This window comes from Schistocerca cancellata, chromosome 2, assembly GCF_023864275.1.
Source record: "Schistocerca cancellata isolate TAMUIC-IGC-003103 chromosome 2, iqSchCanc2.1, whole genome shotgun sequence".
In the NCBI taxonomy this organism is placed as follows: domain Eukaryota; kingdom Metazoa; phylum Arthropoda; class Insecta; order Orthoptera; family Acrididae; genus Schistocerca; species Schistocerca cancellata.
Window position 1 is genome coordinate 370,715,162 of NC_064627.1, and position 21,836 is coordinate 370,736,997.

Below are 21,836 nucleotides of genomic sequence, written 5' to 3' on the forward strand. Positions count from 1 at the left end.
TTTTCAAATCTGAGTTTCACATCTTGACTCTCCCTCTACTGTCACAAACCACACTATATCTCAATGTTCCTCTTGCCAGCCTCCACGGTGAAGTCGGACTCAAACATGACTCACTGACAAAATGTTGAGCATGTTTAACAGACAAATGGCGCAGCTGTGAACATTTGCACAGTTCCTTCCTGATTCCCAATAGAGGGCAGTTCTACATGCACATACACCTACCTGCGTTACCAACATCTGTGCCATGCTCATCATATAGTCCATACACCTACCTGCGTTACCAACATCTGTGCCATGCTCATTATATAATCTATCTAGTTTCATTCGACTGCTCCTTTACATCAATGAAGGTTTTACATTTTTCATTCAGGACATTAATGTTATAAATCTGTGATAATTTTTCCATGGTTAGTAAGCTGTTGAAATAGTTTATGCTATCCTAACTGTAGCATTCGCTTGTGGTTCATAAAGATGTGTTCTCAAAACTGCCTTTTATTATAAAGCTTAGTTTTTGAGCCAGATGGAGACTAAAGCCTGGATTGAAAACTTTTGGTGAAGTGTTATGCTAACTCTTCTTGACTAGAAACTGTTCTAAAGTTGTTTCACAAATGTCTATTACTTAAGTAGCAGCATTTATTTCACCATTTAAACCAGGGCCAGCCAGAAATTCTGCACGCGTACGGTGCTGCTGCACATGTGCAACTTCCGGGTCACAGCATGCACGCAGCAGCCGTCAGCGTTCATGTAGTGCATGTTTCTACGCACAGATGTCGCTTTATCCACTTGCTGGAATACTCTGTACTGGCGCATTCTAGTGCTCTTTCCACAGCTTTCAAGCCAACCATGGGAAGGTATTGCGCGTATTAAACATTTAAAATACTGTCACAGTCTATTCATTGAGACGTCTACTTTTATGTTAACAGTTTAACCCAGTAAGACAAGTAATACAGTTAACAACCGTGGGTTTTTATTAAGGCAGCTTGACTGACAGCACGTAAATACGTGAAATGTTTTTGATGTAGTATTTAAGAAAGAGAGCACTTAGCGACCTCCAACGAACCTTATTCATGATTTCAAATAACATTAAACTAATGCAAGGTTTCCTATAACTAATTCTTGGTGCCCTCAGTTACACCCACATAATTTCTGTCTCACTGATCTCTGAACAGAATGATAACCACAGACCTCTCAATGATCACCTGTTATTTCAATACCATTATTGCTATATCTTTCATCAGTTCCATCTGAAATCTGCATAATAACCGACAATTAGATGAATGTTATGTTTTATCAACTTCAGCTGAGCGTAGCCCTTCACACATTAAAAAAACCCTAAATGTAAGTATACATTGGAACAATCAGTTTAATGACCAATTTTCCTGATAATAATGTAACATGGAGCAGAATGAGTCAATAATGCACAGTTAGTAAACAATAATTTTTAATTACGAAAGGAATAAATCCAAACATGTTTATCACTGGTCATGATAAATGATATAGTTAATATTGGGAACAAAAGCACGGCTCATTGACAAACGCAAGCAGTTGTGAAGATTTTCATCACTTATGCTTGATTGAAACCTTGATTTATTCATTTTCATCAGCGAGAAAAATCTTTCACAAACATACGTCAACCCAAACATGGACTTAACTCTTGCGGCTTCTCGATGCAGGTGTGGAAATTCTTGTTGTGAAAAATTTTCGTAGAATTCTTTTGTACTTCGCACTGCAAAGAACTTGTCCTTCAGTCTTGTACTGCACTGTAGGTCGATCAGTTCCATCTGTAGATCATTCGGAACATCTTCAACTGACGAAGAGAACGGTCGAGCAAAGAGGAGAATGACAGGAGACAAACTCGTAACATCTGCAAATCATGCTCGAAATTGTTCCTTAATTTTTACAATTATTGACACGTATTCTTGAAATCTAGCATTTTCATGGACCAGTCCAAGAGTCGGGAAATGTGCAGTGTTTTCTGTCAATAGCTGGCTCTCCCAAAGTGCAAGCTTCCTTTCAAAGGCATTTACTTTTTCCAACATGTCAGAAATTAAATTATTTTCACCTTAAAAACTGACGTTCAGGCTGTTCATGTGAGACGTAATGTCCACGAGAAAAGCAAGGTCTGATATCTAACAAGTGTCCTCCAACATGGGTTCACTTTTTCCCTTCTCATGTAAGAATGTTACTATGACCAAACGTAAATAAAAAAAAAATATTTTCAGCATTTTACCTCAACTGAGCCAGTGTACTTCGATATAGTAAGGTATGTCACCGTACTCCACTCCTAATTCCTCAAAGAACTGCCGAAACTGGCGATGCATAAGCCCATGTGTCTTCAGATAGTTTACAGTACGCACAACAATGTGCATGACGTTTGCTGTTACTGATTTTGCACACAGCGCCTCTCGATGCAGAATGCAGTGAATTCCACACATCATCTCGTCTGTGCACCCTAGCTTTTTGCGCAATCATGCTATGAGTCCTCTCTGATGGCCTTGCATTGATGGTGCTCCATCTGTGGTCAATGAGACTAACTGATTCCAGTCCATACCGACACCATCAATCCCTTGCTCGACAGCTTGAAGTAAGTCCACACCTGTAGTAGTCCCTTTCAAAAGTCCAAAGTGTCCTCTGTTACACAAACTGCGTTATCGACACCTCATATGTATATCACAACCTGGGCTGTATCTGAACAGAGAAAGCAACAAAGTCTTTAGCCTTATTTATTAGCTGCCTGTGCACATCGCCGGCCATAGCAATGATACGTCTTGTCACTGCTTGTTTGGATAGACTAATTTCTTGAAACCTGCTAATGTTCATGGGACACACAAGTTCTGCAGTATCAATCAGACACCCTTTCACAAACTCCCTTTCGGAAAAGGGTTTCCCAGATTGTGCAATTCTTAATGCGATTTTAAAACTTGCTCGCAATGAAGATTTAGTGTGGTTGTCATTCTGGAAAATTGAAAACAGTACATTGTTCAGCGCACAGTAAAACAGACATAAATGTAACACAAGAAACTAAGAGTTCAAGAAGTATCAGTTACTTTGACGTACAGTAAAATCAAGTTGATGTGTCTCATCCATTTTCTTAAGGAAATTTAATTTTGCTTGCCATTCTTCACTGTTGAGTACACTACACTCATCTTTGTGACATATATTGTACTGTCTTTCAATTGAAAACTTACACTGGCCACCTATTATTTGGCAGCACAGCAAACACTGTGGTTTTCACCAACGGCTACAAAAAAGAATTGCAGTTCCCAGTCATTTTTAAATGACTGCATCTGAGCTCTTGATATTCATACAGCTGCTTCTCTTTTCTCCAAAAGCATTTTTAATTTTCCTGTAGGTAGTATCTTTTTTGTCCCCTTGTGACTCCTTTACTGCTTGTTCAATGCACAGATTGAATAACATCAGTGATAGGCTACAACCCTGTCTCACTACCTTCTGACCCACTGCTTACCAGTACCTTCTGTGCCCCTTGGCTCTTATAACAGCCACCTGGTTTCTGTAAGAGTTGTAAATAGCCTTTCACCCCCTGTATTTCAGCCATGCTTCCTTCAGAATTTCAAAGAGAGTATTCCAGTTAACATTGTCAAAATTTTCTGTAAGTTTACAAATGCCATAAACATAGGTTTGCCTTTCCTTAACCATCTTCCAAGACAAGTCGTAGGGTCAGTACTGTCTCATGTGTCCCTATATTTCTCCAGAATCCTAACTGATCTTCCCCGAGTCAGCTTCTGTCAGTGCTTCCATTCTTGTGAAAAGAAATCTAGTTAGTGTTTTGCAAACATTACTTATTAAACTGATAGTTCTGTAATATTCACAACTGTCATTATCTGCTTTTTTGGAACTGGGATTATTACATTGTTTTCGAAGTATGAGGGTATGTCACCTGTCTCATACATCTTGCACACCAAATGGAAGAATTTTGTTATGACTGGGTCTCCCAAGGTTGTTAATAGTTCTGACGGAATGGTGTCTACTCTCGGTACTTGGTTTCAACTTAGGTCTTTCAGTGCTCTGTCAAATTCTTCACACAGTATCATATCTCCCATCTTATTCTTAACTACTTCCTCTTTCATTTCTGTAATATCGTTTTCGAGTTCATCTTCCTTGTACCGACACATTAAATACTCCACCCACCTTTCAGCTTTCTTCTTTGTTTAGGACTAGTTTTCCATCTGAGCTCTTGATATTCATACAGCTGCTTCTCTTTTCTCCAAAGGCATTTTTAATTTTCCTGTAGGCAGTATCTATCTTACCCCTTGTGAAATATGCTTCTAAATCCCTACATTTGTCCTCGAGCCATTCCTGCTTAGCCATTCTGCACTTCCTGTCAATTTCATTTTCTCGGCATTTGTATTCCTTTTCACCTGCTTCATTTGCTGCAGTTTTATATTTTCTCCTCTCATCAGTTAAATTCAATATTGCCTGTGTTATAGAAGGATTTCTACTAGCCCTTGTCTTTTTACCTATTTGTCCTCAGCTGCCTTCACTATTTCATCTTTCAAAACTACCCAGTCTTTTACCGTATTCCTTTCCCATGTCCTAATAATTGCCTAACGCTCCCTCAGGAACTGTCAACAACCAAATAAATTGTGGTCATAGTCTATTTGTGCCTCTGGAAATGCCTTACAGTTTAAAAGCTTACCATTATATAATCACTCTGAAACCTTCTGGTGCCTCCAGACCTCTTCACATATACAACCTTCTTTCATGATTCTTAAATCAAGTGTCAGGGATGATTAAATTACGCTCTGTGCAAGATTCTACCAGGTGGATTCCTTTTTCATTCCTTTCCCCCAGTCAATATTCACCTACACTTTTTTCTTCTCTTCCTTTTCCTACTATTCAATTAATTCCCCATCATCATTAAACTTTTTTCTATTTGAATAATTTATTTTATCTTATCACAGATGATAATATAACACATATAATAAAAGGAAGTAGACTTCTGGAAGTAGACTTGGAAATCAAATCAGCAAACATCACTTCGAAAACAAAATACTACAAATCAAAAATGAAGTTAATTCTTTGGACTGTTCATCTGGTATCCTTATGGTGCAGAAAGTGGCAATTGACTCAAAACAAGAAAAAGTGTGAGGTCATCTGCATATGTACTAAAAGAAGTCTCTTACACTTCAGTTACATGATAAATCACACAACTCTAAAGGCTGCCACTTCACATAAATACCTAGGAACTACAGTTAGGAACAACTTAAACTGGACTGATCACATAGATAATGTTGTGGGGAAAGTGAACCAAAGACTGCATTTTATTGGCAGAACACTTAGAAGCTGCAACAAATCCACTAAAGAGATTGCCTACAATACGCTTGTCCATTTTCTGGTAGAGTACTGCTGTGCGACATGGGATCCTTGTCAAATAGGATTGCTGGAGAAGAATGAAAAAGTTCAACAAAGGGCAGCTAGTTCTGTGTTACTGAAAATAGAGGAGAGCATCACAGATGTGATACATGAGTTGGGGTGGCAGTCATTAGTCCTCCAAATGCGGGTGATTTTCCGATTTTTCTGTATGAAGTCGTGGGGAATTTTTAGTAGATAGTTAGAATAGTTGTAAGGACAGTATTAAAGGACTGTAAGAAAAAATCATGAACAGAATTTAGAAGTGAGTTTTGATTGGCATTTAACTTACATAATGAGGGAAATGTGAAAATCACATTCAACATTATGAACACAGGAGAAACTTATTAAAAAATTTTGTGAGTGTGGTAAAGCTTGAAGCGAGGTTCCATACACAAGCCCATGGTGCAATCTTCACACAAAGTTCTTGTTTCTTTTCCACATCAGCATTTCTTCTGGAACAGCATATAGCATACCTTCTCCAAGTTTCCTGTTTTATTGGATTCAGAGGTATGTGAGATATGAAGTGCCTTTCTGACAGTCTTGTTATTCTTGAATTTCCTTGTATGGGTCAAGGTAACATACATATGTATTTCTTGATAATAACTTCAGTTACTTCCATTCTAAGTTCCAAAATTGTTTTCTTCATACTGATTTATTTTTTTAATATAATAAATGCATAGAGTAAAGCGTGATCAATAAGATTATTTTTTTAATATAATAAATGCATAGAGTAAAGTGTGATCAATAAGATGCCAACATATTTCCTTGTAATACTTCTTTTGCTGTTTCCATGTGGTCTCAAAATATGAAAGTTATTGATCAGCTCTGTCAATGGTGCCCATTGTATTGTGATAGTTGAATATCGGTTGAGGCTTACTGATTTTATCACCTCTTTTTGTTTCTATTGTGTGTGATGATGTGTACAGTGCTCAAAGTGCAAATTTTTATTTGTCTTGTTATTTTAGGACCATGACTCTGCCTCTTTGGTGAGCTCTGATTTCTCTCTTAAATTTTAGGGCTGCAAACACAGTTGGTAGAGCCTTTCTATTTGCTTGAAGAGTTCCACAGACATCTGTTCTGCATTTTACCAAATAATTGGCATGTTCAGGTGGTGTGTTAAAATTGCCAGTTTGTTACACAATAGCCTTTGTCTGATAGAGAATCAATTATATCTAAAACAATTTTGGTAGACACACAATATCCCTCATATTTATCCAAGTATGATTTACTTTTACCTACATAAAGTATTAAGTGCTAAAGTAATCTCATTGTGATTAACACCGAACAAATAATTTTATACCAAAGTGAGATCTTTACTTTGGTATATGCTGTTTCCAGTGAAGCCTTCCTGTGAATAATAATAAGCTTTCATCCATGTTAGCATTCCTTTGTGGAACTAAAGCTGAGCTGGACATGTTTTGTACATATTCAGTAACTTCAAACACTCATAATTTTGGAATTGGGTGCATATCTCAATCTTGTGGCATGACTTAAGAAAATCTCGGGATACAAATTGTTTTGGATTTGGATCAGTTCATTCTTGTTCACGTGAAGTGACTGTACTTTGCAGTAACAAAATACCAATGAAAACTTTCATTTTATATTCATTAGCATCCACCCATTTCTTTGCACTACAACTCATATTTTTGGACGATTCGGAAGTTTCCTGGTATTCATACTTATAATATTGTTTCAGTTACCATAACACAAATCAGCATATCATCAAGAAATATTTCAAAATACTCAAATGGTGCAGCATTTGTTTCTAAATCTGTGTTTACTCCCAGGGTTGAAGTAAAAGGGAAGGCTGGTGGAGCAGGAGGAAAATTATTCACATCAGTTTCATTCCATACATGACAAACATGACAAACTCATCATCTTTCTCCAGTTCTTTAGTGCTGTCTCTTAAGTTCTCCTCGGAACTGCCTTTCCCACTTCCAAAATCTACAGAGCCATCAGTGGATTCAATACCATCAGTATTCAATACCATCAGTCTCGTCACTAGATATCACTGCTCGTTTTGACATATTGAGAACATAGGCTCTCTGTCACGAATGCTGGTTCACAACTGAATGTAAATTGTTACAATATTTTCTACTGTTGACAGTCCGCTTGTTGGTTGGTTGGTTGGTTGATTTGGGGGAGGGGCCAAACAGTGAGTCATCGGTTCCATCGGATGAGGAAAGGATGATGAAGGAAATTGGCCAAGCCCTTTCAAAGGAATAATTCTAGCATTTGCCTGAAGCGATTCAGGGAAATCATGGAAAACCTAAATCAGAATGCCAGAGGCGGGTTTGAACTGTCATCGTCCCGAATGTGAGTCTAGTGTGTTAGCCACTGCGCCACCTCGCTTGGTCAATGTGCAGGCACTGAGTGATAACTGAAGGAATGAATCATGTCCATTTTCAAGTGACATCCAGTAGTAAAAAATGCTGACATTAGTTATACAGTAAGTGAAGTAGCATAACGAATTTGATGCAATTAGTGGTGTAATTGCAGTTTTATTTGATGAGAAGATTCATCAGGGCTTAGTGGAAAATCACATTTACAGATTTTTGTTGCAGCTTAGACATGACTTTCATAATATTACCATAAACTATTAGCAAAGTTTGTTGCTTAAAACTGTGTGGTACCTGGTATATATTGTATGATGCCATCAAACAGGTCCGCTTCCATCAGCCATGAGACTTGAGAACATGTAAGATACAACTCTCAATGTGCAGAGCAACAGAAAAAGATTCTACAGAAAATAGTGGCTTCAGACACACAAACAGCTCATAAATTATGTCCAAAGCGATAACCACACAGCCTGCAAAAATGTCTGGAAAGTGTTGGACGAACACGTCCGAGCTGCTTGTGGCTGGAGAGTTAAAACAACACTGCAACAAAACCTTATCATTCAATTTCAATCATCAATTTTCTCATTTGAATGTGAAAATGTTTTGTTTATGCCCACTTACATAAGCAGAAATGACAATCATAACAAAATAAGGGAATCAAGAGCTCATATGGAAAAAATTAAGTGTTTGTTTTTCCCATTCACTGATGGTGGAATGGTACAGACATAGTGGGAAAGTGGTTTGGTGCCTGGTACTTAACTGTGAATTGCAGAGTAGTCATGTAGCTGTAGATGTAGAGGGCAGCTGACTGAACTCTGGTGTTATTACAGACTTTTCTGGTGAATACTCAAACTGACTATCATCACTGAGATGTCAAGGCACTTCTTGGTTTTCCAAACTATCAACATATTTTGCATCCTCTTAAGATCAGTGCAATAACACAATTTTGTTGCACCAAAAACAGGTGTTACAGATGTAATTATGAGTGAAATGCAGCTGGGAAGCATACATAGTCAGGTGAGTGGTTAGTGGACCATGGATATTCTTTGATAGGTTTAAGATGTAAGAAAAGACTGAGATGATGACTTTAAAGAAGAGGGATAAATGACATTGAAAAATATGCAACAGCAACATGGAAGGATATATCTGAAGTCAATAATACACCGAATAACCAAGAGTACATCTTTATCCAGCAGTGGATGTCAAATGGATGACACAGTTAAAAGATAAAATGAGTTAGCATCAAGTAATTAAGCTTTATTCAAAATATAATTCATGAATTAGCTTTACTCTGTTTCTGTTTGTATGAGCTATAAATGTACATAATAATAAAAATAAGTAAAAGGAATTAAAAATGTCCTTGTGATTTTTCACAAAGTGCAAACCTGTCTAATTAATTTTTAAAACTAATTTAGCACTATTCAAGATGTTTATAACATTTGTGTTTCTTCGTGGAAACATGTTTATGAGCAAAAAGTGGAAGGACTGTTCATTATGATGAATGTATCAAGCTGGGCACAACACATCAACACAGTTCTCAGATAAAATAATATTGTAGACTGTTTCAGAACAAATTCATACAGAACAACAGTGTGAGTGTGTGTGATTCACTTGAGAATACAAAAAAAAAAAAAAAATTACAAGGAGGCAGAATCATTGGCCAGTACTTACCTTCAGGAAGCAAAATTCCAGTAATGCTTATACACACACATAAATGGACAAGAAACTATCCTCATTTTTGGAAATATTAGTTCCTTCTTCATGAAGAAATGGAGAGGGATTGGGGAAGATAAGAAAGGAGGAATTTGTCACTCAGATCTCAAGATGAGACAATTCTGGCCATGGCAATGGAACCTTTTTCTGTTTCCTCCCTGAGAAAGGAACTATAATATTTTTATAATACTTTTATTTTTGTCTTTTGGCTATTTGCAATACTACTGTTGAGTGACAACAAATCACACTGAAGATTAAAACATACACAGAGTAGAAATCAGTTGTCCTTACTGTGAAGATATAGTAAATATCAGTCATACAATATACTACTTCAATGTGTTAAATTTTCCTGACTGAAAATTTTGATGAAAAATAAATTCATAACAGAGTAAATCCAATTAGCCCTATTCAAGAATGGTGACATCTCATTACAAATCCGACTGAAATTGACCAAGAAAACTGATTTATATTAACCATTGTTTTTGTTAGTATAAGTCTGCTTTTTTAATTACTAAATTGTCCAGTAAATTAGAAGAACTGAAAAATACAGAAAATGTCACACTGCAGCCTGGACAGCACAATATACTGTACATACCTCATCATCCATTAACTCCAACATAAACGTAGCAACTGTTGTGATGACACCAAGAAATAAGTTGACACAGCCCAAAGTCACAAATGCTGTACTTGGAATAGAAAAAAGAAAGCTGACTGGGTATGAAAGAGGTATGCTTGCCCATCTGAAATACGAGTCTTTGTATAAAAATCAGGCAAATTCAGTAATCATCAATATAATACAAGCTTACTGCACTCATGGAGAAAAGGTTACAGTACAACTAATATGTTTAAATATACTATCACATACTATCACAATATGCAGGCATTACTGTAGATGCATCCAGTATTTTGAAAATGGAAGATGTATATCCATTTGTAGCCTTGGTCATATAACAGACAGTGTGTTTGTTACTGTGTACATCTGATTTATAGCATATAGATTTACAGCAACAGTCATTTACTTGGAATTTAAAAGATGTATTATTGTACATCACATAAATATCTAAAACCTTTATGTGAGAAACAAAAGGCTGAGAAGGGATGAAAATAATATGCTGCACAGAAATTTACTAATACACTAAACTCTCACTAATCTGGCTCTCAGCAGTCCGGCCTCTGGGCAGTCAAGCAGAAATGATGCACACAACAACGAATTATTGAGTGTGACAATGTTGTCAGTTAATTACAATGTTAAGCAATGCTGTACATTCCAGGAGGAGGAGAAATTGATAAAGAATATGTTGCTAAGTCACTGAATGAGGAAAACTGGGAACTAGAAAAATTTTAACACATGGAGACATAATCAAAAGCGTGTAGAAAAGTAATGATCAAAGTGATGAAGGAGAGGTCACAGGAAGAGATAGGATGAAGATTTTGCAGACTGCTGATGCTGCATCTTCCTCGAATACATCATTCATCAACCACATACATGCAGCACTGATTGTTGCGACAACTAAAAATTTGGGATGTGTTTCATAGTAAGTGATACTACAGTACACATTCACATTCAAGAACTAAGTTTTCTATGAAAATGAATGTAACTTTGGATTTAATACGGTACAGTCCCTATGTGCCTAAATTAAATTTCAGACATTCTCAATAATGCGGCACTTCCACTAATCTGGCACACACAGGTGCAAGGAATGGCCAGATTAGCGAGAGTCTTGTGGATACTTTTTTAATTAATCAAAACTTGTACAGTAATAAAAACTAAATTACTTTATTTGTCTCATTGCTCCCACAGATTGTATATTTGTGACTACATTCATAGTATTAATTATACAAATTAATACAAATAGTACATGTTGTTCTTGTAGAAGTCTAAGAACTATTTACATTTACCCATTCCCAAAACATAAATAGGTTGAAAGTGGAAAGGTGTGTATCAATACTCAGTGGGTACACTCTGCCATCATTCTGGAAATTCCTGCCATGCAAAGGTTTCTTCAGCTAAGGAAAGAGGAAATTATTGGGTGCCATGTCAAGAGAATATGGGAAGTGAGGAAAATTTGATAATTCAAAGGTGCAACATCTTTGACTTTGTTTTCTACAAAAAAAGCTGGTGTGTTGTCATAAATCAAAACCTTCTGACAACCTCCCACAACTTCTACAGAAGATTTCAGTAGTATTTTCATGTGACCATTTGTCCCTTATGTTAGCAACAAACCATGGCAGTCCCAAAAACTATATAGCATAACCTCCTCTGATGCTGGTACAGCCTCTGCCTTTTTCAGCAGTCGTGAACTCACATGTTTCTAATGCATGCTTTGCACCTGATGATTACACACCTAAAGAAATCACCCAGATTAGCCTGACACAGCCACATTATTTCTGCTGCAGCCTCATTCTGCTGAGCTTTCTGAGTGAGTGTAAGCAGTGGTGGAAGCCAGCAGGCAGTAACCTTCGCCATGTTCAAAATGTTGAAATCCTGTCATGGACGATTTTCATTTTTTCCACTAAATGCCTTGCGTGCCAAAGTGTCCATTTCTAATACTATACACACCAATGGTCTGCCATTTCATTTTTCATTATTCAAACTTCTTGGACACAACAGAAGCATCTGTGCCCTCTAACCACTGTGCCCCATGATAAATCCATTGGTGACATACACTTTCCATCAACTCTACACATTTTTGATTTTTAAAACTATTGCAGCTTTGATACCTTTCACATGAAGAAACTGAATTACCACCATTTCTTTTAAGCTCCTTTAACAATGTGCTAAGGTACTGCACGACTTCAACGTGTACCAAGACTTCAAACATGTACCTACAAACAGCTCATGCATTGCACAATACATTCTCTCTGCTTTCGAATAACCAAATTGTATACCCCCTCCCACCTCTGGTCTCTCCCCCCCCCCCCCTCTCTATCTGCCTTCTTGGTTTTACCCCTTCTTCTCTTCCACATTTCTCTTACCTCATAACTGCAGTATTCATTCACTTCTCATTTCTCTCACTCTATCTTAACTTGCCACTCAGTTCTATGATCTCTGCAGCAGGTATAGTACATCATAATACACAGGGTTATTCTAAATGATGGACCACTTTTCAAAACTTCATATTTATTCAAGTACAAGTCCGAACTGAACAAGCTTTATACTAATGAAACAAGGAAGCTCCAAAGTTTTTTTCCCCATAATTTTGATATCACTTTAATACATTTAATAATTTGTAATTAATTAGTTTTTAATAACTAGAAATGTGGTAAATGTCATAAATGTTCAATGTGGCCACCGTTGGCTGCATGGCAAACACCATCTTGGTAGCCAAACTCATCCCACACAAACAACTGCAAACTCAAGAACGCAGAAAACCTTGTGCTCACAGTCACCATCTCACTCACAACTGACAGTGAAACAGAATGATGGCCCTATTGCCGTGTGAACTCTACCGGCCACTTCTGAAACCATCACAGCCTGCCAGCTGCTGCCCACCAAAAACTTTGAAACTTCCTCTTTTTATTGGTATAAAGCTTGTTCATTTTGGATTTGTAATTGAATACATACTAATTTTTGAAAATGGGGCCATCATTTAGAATAACCTTGCTATTTATGATGTCTTCCTCTCTCTCTCCGACACCTCCCCTGTCACTGTTGTCTGCTTGAGCCCTCTAATCCTGATGTCTGAGTGACCTGCCCCTTCATTCTAACCTTTTCCACTGTACTCCTTTTTCCTTCTTGAGGATGGAACTAACAGTTCTGAAAACTAGGACAGTTGACTCTAATTGACATGTAACTGCAAGGTCAGGGAATTTATTTAATGCAGTGTTTAGTACCAGAGTCATATAGGAGTTGGCAATACACTTTTTAATTGAACTACATGATAACCTGGGATTACCTAAGCATTCGATACATGGTATTTTTATTATGTGACCTAAATTTGTGACTATATTTCTTACTGTCACACATATTAACCACTCTCCAAGATTGATTAAAATAATAATATGAAATCAAGACAGCAAACTTTCTCATCTCATTTCACATGCAAGTTAAAAAATTATGCAGATAAAAATTTTGTGTATATAATTTTCAGCTTAACCAGATTAGTAGCTTCAGACCCAGAAGAAAGAATAATATAATGTTTGATTAAAATACAAAAATTTATATTACAGAAATTTCTAGAAGAAGATGTCTAGACAAGATGGCTGATCATTCAAAATGTAAATATTTCAAACATTCACATTGGAAGTCTGTAAAAGAAAGCAACAGTAATTTTTAAATATTTTTTTTGCAATTAGAATATTTCAAAAGTTAATTTGAATATTTCGAAATTCACTGTTTAGACATGAATTTTTGTGTAGAACAAGTTAATATCCAACAAAAAGTATTATTTCATATGTTTTCTTTGTTTATCAGAATATGCTGCCATACCTAAAATCCTGTGAATATTTAAGTCTTCATTGTAAATCTGTAACTCTAAAAGTGGCAATAATGAATCATTATTCAGTGATGATTACTGAAGTGTTTAAGGACAACCATGTGTACACTACAGATCTAGTGCCAGTTCCAGTCAGAGACAGATGTTCTGTGCAATTTTAATACTCACAGTCAGTCTAGGCATCAATCTACGCTGTATTTGATAATGTGACAATACACATTTATATGTTTAATTGATATGTGTGGTTGGACTTCTACACAAGTGATAACAATAGTATCACTTACATTCAGCAGGTAAAATGTGTAGTACTGTCGACAGACACACATAAAAATGATACAGTTCCTAGCTTTTGAAATAAAAATTCCTTCCTCAAATAAGGTAAAGGCACAGGTTGGGGATGGTTAAAAGGAAGTGTAGGTCACACAGATCCCAAGACGAGAGGGCCCCACATGTAGAGAGGATGCGAATGAGGGTACACAAAGATGTACTGGTATATAAGTTCTTCAAGCCATGTCAAGCACAGTAATCAGCTCTGCAAAGTGACAGTAAATTTCCGTAATGATATCAACACATATTAAAGTATGACTGGGTCACATATATAAATGTGTAGATGAAAATTCTTCAATGAAACAACATGAAAAATAAGGGAAAGGTAACCACTCACTTACAACAGTCTAATGCATGGCACACAGACACATTTAACATAAAACAGTCTTCACTAGCTTTCGAGCTATCGAGGTGTGGCTTCAGTTTCTAGTAAAAAAATACACACCTTTTTCAGTCAGATGTAAATATATTTTTCTTACCCTTTACCAGTTTTGACAAATTAATTTGTCATCTTCAGAATATTATAAAATTAGGGATATTATAAATCTTTAGACCTTTACTAAACATTTATGTGAAGTGTAAGAAGTATATCGCAGAAAATTAGTTAGTATAATGCACAATAAAAATATATTTGCAACTGATGACTGAATTTCACTTAAAAAAATATGTACTACAGTTGCTGAAAATTACAACTATTAACAAAATAAAAATGCATACATTCACACACATACAACCACACAGACACCCAAACACAGGCTGCAGCATTTGTGGCAACACTGATTGTTTAGAACTGTTGCCTTGGCCTATAGATGTAGGGAGGGACTAGGTGGTAGAGAAGGTTGCACAAGGCAAGGGCGAGATAGTGGGATAATGTGAGACACGAATGGGAAAGATAGATGACTAAGCGGCTGTACAACAAGATGAAATGAGTTAGGAAGGGGAAGGGGGCGAGGATATAAAAGGCATACAAAGAGGGAGAGGGAAGAGGGAATGGAGGAAAAGAATATGGGTATGGAGGCCGGGAGGAGAGACTGAAAAGAGGGTTTGAAAGGGAGAATGGGAGGGGGGAGGGAAAGAGAGAGAGGGGGGAGGGAGAGGGAGAGATGTCTACATAGGAGGGGGAGGAAGAGTGGTGAAATCAACTGGAGTGGGTGAGAAACAGATAAGCACAGGTTTCGGCCAGGGAGAATTTGAGAAAGCAGGATACGATGGAGAAACAATTTCCACCTGAGTAGTTCAGAGGCACTTGCGTGGAAAGGGATTATCCAAATGGCATGCATAGTGAAGCAGCTGTTCAAGTCATTTGTGTTGTGATGCACAGCTTGTTGGAAACTGGACGGTCAAGTTTGTGGTTGGCCATAGTATGGCAGTAGTCATTCATGCATGTAGAAGGTGGTTACCTGTCACAAGCACATATAATTCTGCACAGTAATTGCAGCATAGCTGATATATAACATTGCTTCTTTCCCATGTGGCCCAGGCTTTTCTAGAGGGAGAAATGTCTGTGACTGGACTGCTGCAGGAGGTGATGGGTGGGTATACGGGACATGACTTGCATCTGGGTTCTCCACAAGGGGATGACCCTTGTGGTCCAGCATTGGCCGCAGGACTGGAATATGATGTTCTGTAGGGTAGGTATGTGTTGGAACACTGCATTGGGTGATTTGGGTGGCATATCCCCCATCACAGGGCTCAATGAGAGGTAGTCAAAAACCTGATGAAGGATATGGTTGAGCTTTGCTTTTTGTGGCCTAGTTGATACTAGCTGATAGATAAGTGCTGGTCGGTGGCTCGTTTTGTGAACACTGTACCAAGCTTATTAGCAGCTACACAATATAAAATATTTATCCACCATGTAGGCATGTTTGCAGAATCTCAGAGGACAAAGCCTCAGCATTGATCCCTTAAAAACATGCAAGTGTGTTTCTGTGCTGTGGGTGGAGGAGGAAGAAATTTCATACAATCTGAGAATCGTTGCAAGATAAACAACTGATTCTCAGGTGTGTCCTCATACACAATTGTAAAAATTCAATAAATAGTGGGACAACATTAAAATAAATTAACCATTGTCACTGTTTCTTCAACTACAGAGGTTTTTCATATGAATGTAACACTAAATGGATTTGCCAATTACAATTAGCAGTAGTAGAAGGCTCGCCCAGCAATCGTGGCTATGGTCCCAGGTGGGAAGTACAGGTTCAATGAACAATTTTTCTGCCTTCTCCTAACATTCCTCCCCCCCCCCCCCCCCCAGCAGGTATCACCCCCCCCCCATCTCTCCCTCTCCCCCTCCCCCTCCTCTCCACCCCATCCCTCTTCTTCTTCCTATATCTCTTATACACTGTCCGGTCACATTAATGTAACCACCTGTCAAAAGCCTCAATAACCACCTTTTGCAGCACAGGCTGCTATGAGACATCGAGGAAGAGCGTCACTGAGGCTCTGGAAGGTATCAACAGTTATGAGGAGCCATGTAGCTCCTAAGAGTTTGGTGGTGAGGGGTGTACAGTAAACACATCTTGGTGCTCTTTGGACCACACACACACATACAAACTGGAAACTGTGTGACAAAATTGCATTGTCCTGGTAGTTGCCATTATGTCGAGGGCGCATACTGCATGTAGGGGATAGATGCATACTTGTGTTGATCCATTCTATCTTTCAGAATGGTGAGATCACCTTGGGAATGTCATGAAAACATTCTTCAGATTATAAGGATCTCTTCTCTAGCCTGGACAATTCTGATGACTGTTGTTCGCTTTCAGACGCTTCATGCTGAATATACCAATGGCTATCTGTCCAATGTAGCATGAAATGTGATTCACCTGGAAAGGCCAAGTGTCACCAACCAGGGGACGTCCAGTTGCAGTACTGGTATGCAAATTCTAGCCTTTGTCATCAATTAAAAGCAGTCAGCATGTGTGCATGAATGTGCTGCTTGCTATGGAGGACCATATGCAGCAACATTTTCTGAACTGTCATTGAGGAGACACTGTTTGTGGTCCCTTGGTTCAGCTGGGCAGTCAGTTGCTCAACAGCTGCTGGTCTGTTCACCTATACACAGCTCCACACCCATCATTCACCCCTGTCATCTATGGCCTGTGATGCACTAAAGTTGCCTTGGCAACAGTTTTGGATAGAGCCATTTTGCCATGCACAGTTTACTTTAAGCACAGCAGCACAAGAACTGTTTACAAACTTAGCCTTTCTGAAGTGCTTCCACCCTTGGCTCAGAACCCAATGAACATGCCCTTTTGGACATCAGATAAATCACTCAGTTACCATATTACGACAATGTCTGCACTGCTTTACATGTCCCCCGTACACACTTTATATGCCTGCCCTGCCTGGCTAGTGCTGCCACCTGCCGTCTGTGAGTGGTTATTGCATGGTGACATTGAACACAGACAGTGGTCACATTAATGTGACTGTACCGTGGATGTTCTACCACCTCAGAATTCCTTTCATCTTATTGTGCAGCTGCTAAGTGAAGTACATCTTCCAATCCTGTCTCCCACTACCCTGCTACCCCCTCCTTGTTTCATGCATCTTTCCCTACCCCCTCACCACATCCACCAGCCCAGGCCATTGCTCTCAGTAACAGATAAACAATAATCAGTGTCATCAAGGATGTAGTAGTGTGCATTTTGGTGTCTTCTGGCTGCGTGTGGCGAGTCTGTATTTTATACTAGAAAAATTAGCAGTTCTTGAAAGCTAGTGAACACTGTCTTCTGTTACATTTGCACCATAAACCAGTCTGCTATAGGTGAGTGGTTGTCTTTATATGCCACACTTTATCTGCTATAACAACAAATTTTATGTTTATTTTGTTCCCACAGTCATAAATAATTTTAATTAAAAAGTGTCATTAATTTCCAGTATAAGATGCAGGACAATTTTATGAAAATTCACTGAATATATCATCAAATTTACTTACCCATAAAGAAACAGCAAGAGAATAAGAGCCGATGCATTTGAGATATAGGCCTCCTCTTTGAAGCTCACAAATATGAGGAAACAGAGTAATGCGGACAGCATGTAATTGGCCTTTAAAGAGAAAAAAATTAAAACAATGATTAGTACAATAAATACTATTTTAAAAGAGTTAATATCAAAGGAGATATACAGGATTTAATAGAATGACCCATTAGAATGATAAGTGGTGTAATACTAGGTAAGATTGTTATAGCTGTAAGGGATAACATTTTCTTCAAGTGCAAGAGTTGAGTTAAATAAATAACAGATGATACACAAAGTAATTGAAAAGGGGACAAGTTGTTGTTGTTGTTGTTGTTGTTGTGGTCTTCAGTCCTGAGACTGGTTTGGTGCAGGTCTCCAAGCTACCCTATCCTGTGCAAGCTTCTTCATCTCCCAGTACTTACTGCAACCCACATCCTTCTGAATCTGCTTAGTGTATTCATCTCTTGGACTCCCTCTACGATTTTTGCCCTCCACGCTGCCCTCCAATGCTAAATTTGTGATCCCTTGATGCCTCAGAACATGTCCTACTAACCGGTCCCTTCTTTTTATCAGGTTGTGCCAGAAACTCCTCTTTTCCCCAATTCTATTCAATACTTCGTCATTAGTTATGTGATCTACCCATGTTTATGTATGTTTAATATTTTCTACAGTTTGGTGGTCTGATTGCGGGGATTCTACAATTGAGTTATTTATAGTAGAAAGACAGATGGATGCTAATACAAAGCATAGGAAGAAAATTAAACTCAAAACTGATTAATCAAATGTTATATTCCGAATATTTATCATTTCGAAATAAATGTTACATTTTAATGATAACAGTATTTCTGACAGAAAGCAGCATTAATTAAAAACTCCCAAAGGGGAATCAACATGTGCAAAACTGATATAAATGCAAATTTAAAAGTAATTATATCTTAAATAATTTCCTAACATTTGATCATCAAGATGAAAATGGGAAGCAGGAAAAGGAAATAAAATGTGGACAAATGTTGCACCTAGATCAAGAGAATAACAGGTTGCAGGAAATGATTATGAAGTAATAATGGGCTAACAGCTCACTTTCAAAGTTCAGAGTATTCCTAACAGAAATTGAAAGACAAGGGATAAATTTAAAAGATAGAGACATGTCAAAAAAGATGAGAGCCAAACCTAAAGTAAGGAAATACTGAAGTAAGGAAATGAGCAGTATGAGTGAAATAAACATGTACAAATGCTGTTATGATCTTGATCTACATCTACAGAAGACTCTAGTATGTAATATGTGTTGGAGGGTACTTCTGGTACCTCTAAGTGATCCCCCCTTCCCTGTTCCATTCGAAAATGATGCGTGGGAAGAATGACTGTCAGTTAGCCTCTAATTTAGTTCTAATTTCTCTCAAATTTTTCAATAGTAAACCTCTCCATGATGCACAATGCCTCTATTGTAACATATGCCACTGGAGTTTGTTGAGCATCTCTGTAATGCTGTCATGTCAACTAAATAATCATATGCTGAAACATGCCATTCTTCGTTGGACCTTTGCTATTTTTCTATCAGTCCTACCTGATAGTAATTCCAGATTGATAAGCAATACTCAATAATCAGTCAAACAAATGCTTTTTAAGCCATTTCCTTCATGGATGAAACATATTTAATTAGGATTCTTCCTATCAATCTGAGTACGGCATCTGCTTTTACTACTGTTTGTTTTATATGGTCCTTCCACTTAAGATCATTCTGTATGGATACTCCTAGATAATTTACAGTAGATACCATTCCAGAAATTTGTCATCAATAGTATAGTTGTACAGTAGTAGATTTCTTTTCCCATACCAAGTGAGATGGTGCAGTGGTTACCACACTGGACTTTGATTCTGAAGGATGATGGTCCAAACCTGTATCCAGCCATCCTGATTTAGGAATTCCGTGATTTCCCTAAACCGCTTTTGGCAAATACTAGTATGGTTCCTTTGAAAGGGTATCACTGACTTCCTCCCGCATCCTTCCCTAATTCGAGGGGACTGATGAACTTGTTGGTCCCCTCCCCCAAATCAACCAACCAAATAACCAACCTTTTCCTAAGTATGCTCAATATGTTACATTTATTTATGTTCAGTGTTAGCTACCAGAGCCTGCACCATTCATCACTCCTCTGCGCGTCATTCTGCAAATCAATACTGTCTTCTGGCATTGCTACTTCCTTACAGATAACCACATTTTTCCAAAAAAGGCCTTTCCACCATTTCAGCTGAAGGATAAAAAGTGTCCAAATGTTATTCATAGCATGTTAAACAGGAACACCTTTTTCATAGATATTTGTTTTGAAGTTTACAGTCTATAGTTAATTCTTAAGGAGCATTTTTTCTTTGGACTTGTCTGGTATTTGTTGAAAATTAACAAAAACAAGTTGCAATATTTTTCACTTGGCTAATTTATTGTGTTTAGCTATTCCATTGCTCCCATTATTAGTTGTTATTCATCCTCACACTCATCAATGTTATTATCATTGTCAACTTACATCTCCTCCTCTTCATCCCAGCTTTCATCTGGGGTATCATAAATGGAGATTTTGTAGAAGGCTCTGTTTTTTTCTTCCAGGAACTGCATCAAATTACAAAAATCTCTAGTTTCAGCTAGCTGAATACCTGCATTCTTGTTGTACAACTGATGTATATCCACAGTAGTAAATTCTATAGTAGGACTTCTCTCAAAAATGATATGCCTATTCCACTGGCCAAAGTAAGAGTTTCGCAATGAGACACAAAACCTGCCTTCTACATCGCTGAGAATCATTTGTACCTGCTGCAGTCTGAGTGGAGGTTTAGCCATTTTCAAACAAAATGGCTCAGTAGTATGTTTAATGTCTATGAAATTCATTATTTTTCAGCTCGAATAGGAGAGGTAATGCACAGGCTTCAACAATTTTTCTGACCCACGTCTTCGTCTTCTGCTTTGCATGCCCTATCACTTATGTGTCTCGATCATTTGGTAAATAGCTGTGTCCTCGCACTGAAAACAAATATATGACCCTTTTGTAGACCTTGGAAGATGTGCACTTCACTGTACAAGGACTGAACTACATTTTTTTTTCTTTTTTCCTGCCCAGGACACCCATCACTAAGCCGAAGAAATTCATCTCTTCAATTTTCTAACTGAGTCTTATTTATTTAGTTCACAGATGTGACTTCATTAAGACCCTTCCTTCCTTCACATTGAAGAGAGTGGTAAATTGAAACTGAGATATTTGCAGATTGTGAACTGCGAACAATTTGTACCATAATTGCCTTGCATATAGTCAATGGAATTTGACTGAATATGTAGCAGGGGGAAGTTTAGCATATAATCAAATGAAATACAGTTAATGAGCCCTTGTTTCACTTTCAGAATAAAGTCTTATTTCATGCTTACAAAAGCTTCTGCTGTTCTCGTGCGCAATGTATTACAAATTGACTTTTCACACTATCTTTTTGCTTAGCTTTTATTCTGCTCTTCAATGAATCACATACAGTACATGTATCAGACCTGGGATATCCAAAATGTACATTTAAAGTTTTATGCTCTGTCCAGTGGCTTTTACAAGGAAGAATGATATGTACTTGGGTAAAAATTCAAGACACGTATCACTTATGGTCAAATCTTCTGGTAAGTATTTTTCATTTGGGTTATCATGTAGACCAGGCTGTTCCA

At 37.7% G+C, this 21,836-nt stretch overlaps 1 protein-coding gene across 2 annotated transcripts in view; it reads right to left on the reverse strand.

The window, feature by feature from the left end:
• LOC126161767 (ATP-binding cassette sub-family A member 7-like) overlaps positions 1-21,836 on the reverse strand; it is a 601,933-nt gene that overhangs the window by 107,867 nt on the left and 472,230 nt on the right. For both annotated transcript variants that reach the window (XM_049917824.1, XM_049917823.1), the window contains exons 36-37: positions 18,126-18,235; positions 10,021-10,165 (exon numbers count right to left, since the gene is read on the reverse strand). In XM_049917824.1, coding sequence (XP_049773781.1) covers positions 10,021-10,165; positions 18,126-18,235 — 255 coding nt within the window. The remainder of the gene's footprint in view (positions 1-10,020; positions 10,166-18,125; positions 18,236-21,836) is intronic.